We start from the raw sequence: 12,235 nt of genomic DNA, 5'->3' as shown, positions 1-12,235 counted from the left end.
GTTCATAAATGACTCAATAAAAAATAAATAAAAATAAAAGTACTTTTGAGTGAATGTCATAGATTCAAAGTTTAGAAGATGAGGAAACATGCACAATAAAAGCCTTCAGCGCCAACACTGAACCACCTGAAGCGAAAAATCTATTCCAAATGGAACGCATATTTATGAAAGAAATAAAATCATTTTAACATAAAAAAAAAGGAACAGTTTTTTATTTTTTTACATGGAAGATCTATGCAATCCTGGTTATCATTGAAGCTTTGGAATTTTTACGCCTTTAATTCCATTTTTTTCTGCATGAATAAACCTAATACTGTAAAGTGTAAAAGTACATACCTACATGTGTGTGTGTGTGCATGTGCCTTCCTCTTTCGCATAAAGCCATGTCTGGCTGAGAAACAACAACCTGATTTAACAAGAGAGAGTTGTGACATCACAAGGACATCCCATGAAGAAGGGGCGGGGCTAAATCAGGAATTCCCTGAATATGTTTGCGTGTTCCCATATGACAATGCTGACAGATAGATACTTTGCCAAGTTCTGCGCCAAATTCTGCCCCATTCAATTTACCATAAGAAACCGCCACCAAAATTTGGAACAAAAAGTGGATCCTGATTGAACCGGTCGTTTCAAGATTCAAGATGTTTATTTGTGACATACACACGTTCTTATATGCATGCAGCGAAATTACATTGCAACACCCCCAGAGACTATACACAATAAGCTCTAAAAAAAATACTAAAATGTGTTTTGATACATTTCCCGGCTGGAAAAGTAGCATGGCAAACTTTTGCCTTATTATTTATTTGTATTCATAATATTTAAGCCTGAGTTTCAGTTTATCCTTTTTTTTTTTTAGATGTGTACACATTTTTCCTTGCCGGTGACAGTCAGTTTATTCTTTTACTGAAACTACCCCTATGCCTTGATTCTAAGCATCTCCAGATTCATTCATTTGTGTGGAAAAAAAAAAGCTTTGTTGTTGCCACACACACACACACACACACACACACACACACAGGCAAAACCGGCATGACCGGCCTAACAATGTTTAGGTAGGTGGTAAATGTTGAACGAATACCCACATGAATACCAGGACCCAGGGTTTCCAGCAGAACATTGCGCAGAGCATCACACCTCCACTGGCTTGCCTTCCTCCCATAGTGTGTCATGGTGCCATTGCTTCCCCAGGTAAACAACGCACACGGCCCCGGCCCCGGCCCCGGCCCCGGCCCCGGCCCCGGCCCCGGCCCTCCACATGACGTAGAAGAAAACGTCAGACAAGGTGTGGATGAGGAGCCGGGGTTCTTATGGAGGGTGGTGATGAGTGTGACAAGGATCAGCTGTGCCAGCCAAACCTAGAACCAGGAGCTACGCCCGCGCTGCACTATCCAGGCATAGCCAGTGACACACTCCGTGCAAGCGGGAAAGGGGGGAAAGACACACAAGGAGACCAGGGGACTGAAAGGCACAGCTGGGGCCATGACACCTGCCTTTTTGACCCAGTCGTCTCGCCATCACAATTTGGCCCTTGTCAAAGTCATTCAGTCATCCTTTCGCTTGCCCATTTTTCCTGCTTCCAACACATCAACTTCAAGAAATAATTGTTCACTTGCTGCCTAATATATCCCACCCCTTGACAGCTGCCATTGGAACAAGATGAGCGATGTAATTCACGTCAACTGTCAGTGGTTTTAATGTTGTGGCTGAGTGTGTGTATAGACAATGTCACTTTATACTGAATGCAACTACACAATTAGATTTACAAAAACATTATGTTAGATATACAGTATTATGAAGTAGTATGGTGAAGTAGTTCCACATCTTCAATGAATCTCACTGTTTCGGTTCAGAGGAACGCCTCAACGTGGGAAAAGAAAAAAGGTTAGAAAGCCAATTAGAATGAACACTTCTCACAAGGGTGTAAACAAAACAAGTTCCCGCCCTTAAAACCAACAACAGGTCACATGCAGTTCTCACATTATAGTGTGATAGCACTTGGCAGACAGAGGACTGAAAGTGCTTATTTACTGTAGGTAAGAGTAAATTACCCTAACCCTAACCCTAACCCTATAATTTACTGGAGTACAAGTAGAAGTAGTGATGAGGAAATTTACTTGAGAGCGCACACACACACACACACACACACACACACTGTAACACTGTAAGCCCGTCAGCTCCAACCAGTCTGGCCATTCTCCATTGACCTCGCTCATCAACAGGGCGTTTCCGGCAGCGGAACTGCTCAACTGGATGTTTGTTTGTTTTTCGCACTATCCCAAGTAAACTCTCGAGACTGATCCCAGGAGATCACCAGTTACCGAAATACTCAAACCAGCCCCTCTGGCACCAACAATCCTGCCACGGTCGACAACACTGAGATCATATTTTTTCCCATTCTGATGGTCGATGTGAAGATTAGTTGAAGCTGCTGACCCGTTTCTGCATGATTTTATGTATTGCACTGCTGCTACACGATTGGCTGATTAGAAAATTGCATGAACAAGTAGGTGTACAGGTGTTCAGTGTGTGTACGTAGTAGTAGCAGCGTAAAGTAGGGTCTGGAATTTGGGGGAACGCGATCTTTTCGAGTCGACTTTGGCTATAACCATTCAAATTTCTATGTCTACAAGCACAGACATAGAAAAGCTTTTCTTTAGTTGACTCCGGAAATGTAATGTTTTAAAATAATTCCCATGATTTTAACGGCTTTGTATCAAAATGCTTTTTGAAATACTTTGTACCTATTATGAAATTTGAAAACAGTAAAAGTACAATAGCATGTTGGAAAAGAACCCAAGTAAAAGTATAAATAGTCAATTTTAGTTCTACCCAATAAAGCGCCGTTACAGGTGAGAAAGTACTTTGTTGTAACCAATTACTTAAGCTCATTTAAAATTTTCAGACGGACAAACAGGAACCCACACAACTTCAACAAATATTCATATTTGTTTTTCGGCTCCTGGATTATCTGCGTACAGCATCAGTGTCTCTTATGTAATTTCTCAGTCACACGGTGCAGTTTACAATCAAATAACTTCATTCAGTACCAGGTCCCACTGGCAATGCAGCTTGCAGTGATAATACTCCATCACAGCATTGGTAACCTGTTTCTATATCACTCCTCATTTTTGTCATGGCTTTTATGTCGTTGATGTTTTGTTGTGTCAGTGTCCATGTGTTTTTCATACCCTAGTTGAATAAATGGAAAATACAATAAGTACAATTTAAAGGGGTGACTAACTAGAGTAGCTACTGAACAAGTGTCACTTTTCTCATGGTATGTCATTCTTAACTGAACTGACTTGGAAAGCTAGTTTAACCAGACTGACGTGCCATGGAGGATACACAAAGTGAAATGATTTTTTTTTTTTCCCCTCAACATTGCCTCGGCTACCAATGTGTTCAGTGCTATCTATGAAACACAAATATTTTATAATTTTACAATGTGTTTTCAATTATTGATTTTAGACTGGGAGACGATCTCAACTCGTCGACAGTGGAATGAGGAAATGTGATGAGCTTGTGTTGAGAGGGTGTTCACCTGACCAAGAAAGAAGGCCAAGCTCGGTCAGCAGCCCTTTATGACCAGCCCCCTTTATGTTTGTGTGTTTATTTCAAAATGTTATTTCCTATTTTGGACCACTGTTTTGTATTAACTAATTCGTTGCACCTCCTAAAGAACATGCTTGAAAAATGTACTCCAGTACAGTACAGAAGTATTTACACGTTGTACTTCCCACCACTCTCTACAGAGGACTGCACTGTAACTGCACTGCACATATTGGTTATGATCCAATGTTACTTTTTTTTTAAAATTAAAAATATTAAATTCTTTTACATTCAGATCATCCCGCAGACCAGACTGTACCGTGACACCACTGTTTTAACCCCTAATTCGCCCCAGTTATTTTTTGGCTGAAACGTTTCGTTTCCAGAATAAAGGCGCAGATACGGTACGATCTGATGCAGCATTCTTAGGCAAATCGGAAATCGGCGATTCCGACCCCGTAGTTATGTTGCCCTACACGACAATTTAGCTCGACGTTAGACGTGTTTTTACAAATTCGAGGGGAAAAAGAAAAAGTCACGCAGAGGGACGGCTTTTTTTGTTGTTTTTTTTTTTTTTTTCTTTTACCGCGACGCGCTCAAGCGATCCGCGCCGAAAATTCCGACTCAAACGCCGGCGCCTTTTCGCCTTCGCTGGAGTTTTTTTTTTTCCCGAGTTACGTGTCCGTGCCCGCAACGCAGCACGGGGGGGCGGGGGGGGTGGGGGGGGTAGAGCGTCACACAAAGCCCGGACAACCGCCCCGTGGACGCGCTGACGTCACCGGAGCCGAACCGGGATGGGAGGTCGGGCGAGCGCTGGTGAGTTTCCCTCCAACCAATGAAATCAGCCGGCGGTGCCGCGTCACCCGAACGGGGAAGTGGACGCAGGTAGCAGGACGCTTTCAAACAAAACACTCCGTAGCGACGGTCGTGTGCGCGGGCAAGTTCACGCCGCCGACTTCACCGATAAAGCTCGCCCCGCTGAACCCTCACGGAGCCGGTACGGTGAGTAGCCCTCCCCCGCCCCGCCCCGCGGCGCGGCGCAGGCCCGGTTGTGGGATGCCGGCGGGGCGTGTTGTCGTAACAGCCCGCATGACGGGGCGCTTTGGGGATCAGCCGAGCGGCTTCCAGGTGGGTCCGGTGGTTCGGCGAGTCCTGAACCCGCCGGCACGTTCCTCCGGAAAGGGCGGTTAAAAAACAACAACAAAAAAAAAAAAAAAGGAGACGCGCGGTGAGGTTTAGTCCTTTAAATCGAGGATTGAGGCGACGGGGATTGTACTAATGTCATTACACCGCGTTGCGTGTGCGCGCTTGGCTATTTTTGGGGGACTCGAGTGCGGCGCTCGGGCGCCGGGGACGGCCGCCTAATAGAGGTCCCGGTGCATCACCCCTCGGGGCTTTAAACACTGTCTGCACCGGTAGAGTTTTGTTTTGTGGGACCGGGAAGAACCATCCAACAACAACGGTAACAAAAATGCCGAACACACATTTCTAGTTCGGATATTTTGAACATAAATCTATATTTTAAGTTTAGGAGATTATTTGTCACGTACATACACGCACGGTCGTACATATATGCGGTGCAATGTCATGACACCCGGTGATTACGCACAAGCTCCCTAAGCTCGAAAAAAAAAAAAAGATTTGATCGGTTGAACCTTGTAAGTACCAATGCCCCTCCTGTGTTATATCCTAAACATATTTCTGTCATGAGGATTTGACGATAACAGAAACCACCTGAAGAGTCCAGCCTTGTCAGCTCCTCCAAAATAAACTGTGCAATGCTTGGATTTATTTGCACAATTTCAACTTTAAAATGAGAAAACCTGAGGCAGGTGATATCTAAAAAAAAAAAAAAAAATCTTGTGTGTATCTCGTGCGCCACGCCCACAAGATACAGTGGTTTTGCACATAGGGGTGTGGCACTTTTATTTTATATGTTACACTGACAAACCTCTGATGTGCTGCACTGGTGATGTTTGGGTGTCGCTGTGGGGAAAGATCTGAGGTGTTTTGCTTTCTCTTCCTCCCCACCCAAGAGAAAATGAGCAACATCCCGCTGTCTCGCTCGGAGGTGTTCGGGGAGCTGAGGAAGGAGCTCCACAGCGACGAGGAGTTCCGCCAGTCGGACGCTCACATCTTCATCATCATGGGGGCGTCGGTGAGCGTCGGGGGGAGAGCGGGTGGCGTAGTGAAAGCGGTGGACGTCGAGGTGCTGCAGCGACGCCGCTGTTTGGCCGTCGGGAGAAGCCAGACGAGCGCCGGCTGCGACCGTCCGCTCTGTTATCAGCGTAGCTTTCCTGCCGTATTTGCACTGTGGGAAAACTTCACTTTGGTTTGACTTTGGTATCAAGACTGCCTGTTCGATTTAATTAAGTAATTAATTAGTTAGTTAATAATTATTAAAAAAAAATATATATACATTATATATATATATATATATATATATATATATATATATATATATATATATATATATATATATAAAGTAGTTCTGCTGTAAAATCCCCCCCCCCCCCCCCCGCCCCCCAAAAAAAGGAACTCAATGATTGCAGGCTATGCAACCGAAGAAATGTGGAAACTGATTTCACAGCCACACAGCCATCTGAGTTTTCTAACCCTCGCTCGGAGGCGTTGAATATATCAACGTTACCCCCACAGAGAGGAACGCCGTTTAGCGGCCAGTCTTCATTGCTGGCGACTTGTAATCATTTATCCCAATTCCAACAATTATGTTCAGCCAACTGTCCAAAAAAAAACCTTTTGAACTCTCACTCTCTCCCAATTGACCACTTCCTCGTACGAAACAAGCGACTAGGCAGGTTCCTCATTCCAGTCCTGCAACATTTCCCCCTGGGTTTCCATTCTGTTTCCTACTCTGCCTTGTTCCTTACAGTAAGGATGTAACACAATGAATAATGTTATTACATCGAATATTAATTATGTTGGAAAGCAAGACACGTGGAACACTTTTATGAGATAAGATTTATCTGATGTTTTGTAACTTAAGTTATGCAATATAATAGAAATATAACTAAAAGTACAAAAACATCTTTAAAGCTCTAGACAACTATTAAATGATCTAAACTATTTGAGCTGACGTGATCATTTTGTAAACTCGTAGGTTCCACAACCCTATGTTTCCATCTGAATGTTAGAGGAATTTGAAGTCAACGTCAGAAATGTCACAACAAATAAAATGTAAATTGGGTGCATTTCTGTCAGTTGGTTTCCATCAAATTCAGCTTATCCCAAAAACCTTTTTTTTTTTTTTTTTTTCCCCCCTCAATGTTCCACGTCAAAATAGCTCTTTTGCAATGGGTAGATATATACACCTTTTATAAGCTATTACAATGATGAGATATTAATCACGGTTATTTGTATGACAATTAACAGCCCCAAGAGAATGAATATTATTATTATTTTTTTTTTTTTGTGAATCCCCGTGTCTGGCACGATTACTTCTATCCGTTCCACTGTGTGCTCTTAGGTGAAGAGAAGCTAATTGTTGCAGGCTTTTGCAGTGTCATTGGCTGTCAGCATTTCCCTTTCAAGGTCCACAGTGTAGGGGCGAAACAGGGGAAGGGCAACGTGCCGCCGCTTGTCCCACGGACAGAGTAGTAGCCGATGCAGAGATGTTGGTTGTTATGTGAACAAACGGAACAACTCTTTATTTGCTGCTGGGCAAAGTAAGATAGTGTACCCATGGTTTGTGTTCAATAGTCCAGTGTGCTTGTGAGTGCTTTGAGGCCGTGGTGATTTTCTGCCTCTTAGTGCCAACATTGATCAACCAATTCAGCCAACAACATTGGTCTCTGTGTGGTCTGATAATGATGTGCAAATCTTAAAGTGCAATATGTTTCTCAACATATCTTCCCTTTTACAAAGAACTGGGATGCAAGTGTCCCCTATTGACAACTACTAGAAGAAACGGAACAATTAAAAACGAATAATGATAAATAAGGTAAATATGTTCTGATTGGACTCAGGGGTTAAGGTTATGCTTGAATTTAAGTATTTATTGCAATGTAAGGTGGATTCCTCACTGTGTAAACTGCTAGTGGCGCAACGCGAGATACTTTTACACACTTTCTCCTGTTTTTAGAGGACAAAATGTCCATATTTTAATTTATTAAATTATCTATCTGTCTGTTTTATATATTTTTTGATCTGGATGCTTACTCAAGAGGAATAGGTTTATTCATAGGGTTCCAACAGAAGTGACGGACGAAATAGATTGTGCTTGTAAAGCCTTGTTATTTCACGGCCCTGACACAGTTCATCTGCTGTTTGTCATAAACCCATAGAGGTTGAATGTCATGTACCTCACGACTGTGATCTGCCCTGATTAGATCATTGGCAGAGTGGGCTGGTGAAGCTATACGTAAAGTGGCAGTGCCATTCTGGAATAATCCAAAGCAGCCTTAATTCACCTGTCCACTGCAGTCCTTAAGCATCCTGGAACTCTGAGTGACGCTCGTGTACCGGAGCAGCTAATCGCCACGCTAAGCTGGCGCTGCGGCTACCTGTTTGTGGCGATGACGTGCCCACCGCCGGGCACTGACTCGGTGTACAATGTAATTGTGATCATGTTTTTGTTTTTGCAGGGCGACCTGGCCAAGAAGAAAATCTACCCAACACTATGGTGAGTGGCAGTTTTAGCCCCGGCAAAAAAGCCTCCACGGCATTGGCATTCCAGAGGCCGGTGAAAGCCGCCGCTCTACCGTATGCGGTGAACCGTGCCTCCCTCTCTCCTCTCACCTTGTTTTTTTTCGGCTGTCTCCGTGCGCCAGGTGGCTGTTCAGGGACGGCCTCCTCCCCGAGCAGACGCACTTTGTGGGTTTCGCTCGCTCGGACCTGACGGTCGACGCCATCCGTGCCGCCTGCCTGCCCTACCTGAAGGTGTGACTGCAACTCTGACCCCCGAAACCCACACCCCTCTGAGGCGTTTGAATTAGGGGAACCCGTGCTTATTCGTCATTGTGCGCTCTCTCTCTCTCTCTCCCCCCCACGGCCCCAGGCGTCTGACGCTGACGCGGAGCGGCTGTCGGTGTTCTTCGGCAGGAACACCTACGTCAGCGGGACCTACGCCGACGGAAGCTCCTTCTCCAAGCTCCACACGCACGTCTTGTCCATGCCCGGCGGAGACGAGGCCAACCGACTCTTCTACCTGGCTCTGCCGCCCACCGTCTACCATGACGTGACCAAGAACATCAGGCACCACTGTATGAGCTCCAAGTCAGTACACACACACACACACACACACACACACACACACACACCTACTTTCCTCTCTCTCTCTCTACTTTCCTCCTCTTCCACTCTTAAGCTGTTTTCCCACATGCATTCTGGACAATATCTGTGAAATCAGGTCCGGACATGGTCCTGAGTTGCCCTTTCAGACATGTAGCATGTGTCAGACGTGTTTTCACCACCCGGAAATACTTCTTTGGTTTTGGCGAGGGGCGGAGCCACGGTGGAGTTTTAGCACACCCAATATGGTGGATGAGGCTACAGACTTGTCTTTTTTTTTGGCGTTGATACTGTATTTCCAGCTCCTCTTTCTTGTCTTGTCATCAAATGAAAACTACTCTCTGCTCATTTCTCTGCTCACTAATCTCCTGTTAGTGCGCCGTGACCCGAGGCCGGTCACCAACACGTTAAACTGTTTGTGTGTTTTGTCTCTGTGTTTACCGTGTCTACCGTGCCTTTGGTAGGGGCTGGAACCGGATTATCGTGGAGAAGCCGTTCGGCCGGGACCTGCAGAGCTCCGAGGAGCTGTCGACCCACATCTCCTCCCTCTTCACCGAAGAGCAGATCTACCGCATCGACCATTACCTGGGGAAGGAGATGGTGCAGAACCTCATGGTGCTCAGGTACAGGTGCTCGGCACCGCCGGAGGACACACTGAGCGCACATCGGCACTCGGCCGTCTTTTGAGGTCGTCTGTGTGATCTGTGCCGCAGGTTTGGGAACCGCATCTTTGGGCCGATCTGGAACAGAGACAGCGTGGCCTGCGTGGTCCTCACCTTCAAAGAACCCTTCGGCACTCAGGGGCGAGGAGGCTACTTTGACGACTTTGGCATCATACGGTGAGGAGGGAATTGTGGTAACTGGACATTGTCTATCATTTCAGTATACAACAAAAACAAGCCCATATGTTGCCAACGCCTCATTACACGACAAAATTATTGGATATGAGCTTCCTTCCACGACCAACAAATCCGTGGTCATTACATTACATTACATTGCATTTAGCAGACGCTTTTATCCAAAGCGACTTACAATTATTCAAACACCGACGGACGCAGCCATCAGGAGCAATTAGGGGTTAAGTGTCATGCTCAGGGACACTACAGCATGCTAGCAGGAGGAGCCTGGGATCGAACCAGCAACCTTTAGATTACTAGACCACCAGCTCTACCGCCTGAGCTACCATCCCCGTGGTCAGCTCATTGGTTATTTATAACGCGCTCTCCTTCGTGTCTTTTCTCGGCCGCTTCGCTCCCTTTGTACCGGTCAGTGATGTGATGCAGAACCACCTGCTTCAGATGCTCTGCCTCGTCGCCATGGAGAAACCGGCGTCCACCAGTTCCGACGACGTGCGGGATGAAAAGGTACAGGGCCGCCGTCGCATCGGGCCTCCGAAGATCGAAACTTTCAGGTCGCCCGCAGCTTCCCGCTCCCCCCAAACTGTGATGCCACTCTGCCTCCGTCCTCGACAGAAAAAGAGATTCACACTTTTTGACAAGTGCCATTTTAAGAAGCTCGAAAGTCAAAATAGAGTGTAGTGTCTGCAGAATGAAAGAAAGGGCTCAAACATCCCAAAAAAAGTGGGCTTTTATATTGGAGGCCTTTACCACGACTTGGGTTAAGATATCTTCACTTGGATAACATGAACGCCAAATTTGTGAAGCCACCCCTTGCGACCCCTGTAGGTGAAGGTGCTGAAGTGCATCACTCCGGTGTCCATGTCGGATGTGGTGTTGGGCCAGTACGTGGGGGATCCAGACGGAGAAGGAGATCTGAAGCTGGGGTACCTGGACGACCCCACGGTGCCCAGAGGCTCCACCCAGGCCACCTTCGCCACAGCCGTGCTCTACGTGCACAACGAGCGCTGGGACGGTAAAGAAATCACTCCGGCTTATTTTGTTTATCTCATGATGCACCCATATTGAATTCCTCCTCCTCCTCTCGTCCCCCCTCAGGTGTTCCCTTCATCCTGCGCTGCGGTAAAGCTCTAAATGAGAGAAAGGCCGAGGTGCGGCTGCAGTTTACCGATGTTCCAGGTGACATCTTTGGAAACCAGTGTTGCAGGAATGAGCTGGTGGTGCGCGTGCAGCCCAACGAGGCCATTTACGCCAAGATGATGAGCAAGAAGCCGGGAGTTTACTTCAGCCCGGAGGAAACGGAGCTGGACCTCACCTACAAAAGCCGATACAAGGCGAGACGCACTCTGTGCTGTGTTTGCCCACATGGTCCATTTTAAGGAAAAACGCACTCTTTATTTTTTCTCTCAATTTGGGTTTTGTGTTATAACACAAAGACGTTGAAGACACTGCTCTGTTCTGCTTTTAGGATGTGAAACTGCCCGATGCCTATGAGCGGCTCATCCTGGACGTCTTCTGTGGAAGCCAGATGCACTTTGTTCGCAGGTATTTCTTCTTCACATGATTTAATTTGAAATAAAAACTGAAGTGCTTGTTTATGGTGTAAAAACCTATTTTTTTTTATTTTTTAATTGTTGTTTGTTGTTTGCTGTTTGCAATACTCACCAGTAGATGGCGCCAAATCCATGCTCTGGCTCATCTTGGCAGTAAAGCGTGATTGGTTTTACCGTGGTACCTCGACTTACGACTGTAATTCGTTCTATAAGAAAGTTCCTATGTTAAAACAGTCGTATGTCGAAGCAATTTTTCCCATATACACCACGCTCATATTTTTCTATGATTTCCTTCCTAGTTTCAAATGGAATCATTGCCTTTTTATTTTTCCCCATCATCCTTCTTCTTAGGACTCATCATGAAGGGTGAAAATAAACAAAATACACGGCACAAACACAGTATATATGAAAAAAAATATCGATGAGCCACGAACTACGTGCACACACGATGTAGGTCGCCCGCTGACTGACTGCTGACTGGCCGCCGACGCACCAACTGCAAATTTCCACGGTCGTATCTTGGAGCATTCGGTCGCAAGTCGATACAAATTTTCGCGACTATGGCTACTCGTATCTCGGATTAGTCGTAAGTAGATGCAGTCGTAAGTTGAGGTACCACTGTATAAGGATAACTTTTAAAACTGGCATAGAGCATTAAGAGAGCGCCAAACGGGTTGTATAGTAACGATCAAACATACTTAACTAGATCTCTTATTAAAAATATATCAATCATATCAGTCCCAGAAATGTATGGCGTAAAACTTTTAAACTAGCTGCGTGCAACTTTGTTTGTTGGGTTAAGAGTTGTTTACCCTTATTATAGAACCCAGAATCGCGATTGTGGCGCCGCCCCTTGCGGCCGCCTGCGCGAGCGCCACGTGTCGATTACGCACATTTGAGTATTTTTCGAGCTTATAGAGCTTGTGCGTAATCACCGGGTGTCATGACATTTCACTGCATATATGTACGACCGTATGTGTATGTATGTGACAAATAATCTCTTGAACTTGAACTTTCTATTTG

General features: G+C 45.6%; 1 protein-coding gene across 2 annotated transcripts in view; it reads left to right on the top strand.

The window, feature by feature from the left end:
- Window positions 1-4,442: 4,442 nt before the first annotated feature.
- g6pd (glucose-6-phosphate dehydrogenase) overlaps window positions 4,443-12,235 on the top strand; it is an 8,144-nt gene continuing 351 nt past the window's right edge. The window contains exons 1-11 of one of the 2 annotated variants that reach the window (XM_080014618.1): window positions 4,443-4,554; window positions 5,589-5,710; window positions 8,157-8,194; window positions 8,343-8,451; window positions 8,570-8,787; window positions 9,267-9,425; window positions 9,516-9,641; window positions 10,073-10,166; window positions 10,488-10,674; window positions 10,758-10,993; window positions 11,128-11,204. In XM_080014618.1, the coding sequence (XP_079870744.1) occupies window positions 5,594-5,710; window positions 8,157-8,194; window positions 8,343-8,451; window positions 8,570-8,787; window positions 9,267-9,425; window positions 9,516-9,641; window positions 10,073-10,166; window positions 10,488-10,674; window positions 10,758-10,993; window positions 11,128-11,204 (1,361 nt within the window). In that variant the 5' untranslated portion in view covers window positions 4,443-4,554; window positions 5,589-5,593. Of the gene's footprint in view, window positions 4,555-4,978; window positions 5,015-5,588; window positions 5,711-8,156; window positions 8,195-8,342; window positions 8,452-8,569; window positions 8,788-9,266; window positions 9,426-9,515; window positions 9,642-10,072; window positions 10,167-10,487; window positions 10,675-10,757; window positions 10,994-11,127; window positions 11,205-12,235 lie in introns of those variants that run through there. The other variant, XM_080014619.1, reaches the window with a different exon arrangement.

Source organism: Zeus faber, assembly GCF_960531495.2.
Source record: "Zeus faber genome assembly, chromosome: 15".
NCBI lineage: Eukaryota > Metazoa > Chordata > Actinopteri > Zeiformes > Zeidae > Zeus > Zeus faber.
The sequence above is the reverse complement of the archived record's forward strand: the minus strand, read 5'-3'. Positions and strand labels throughout refer to the sequence as shown.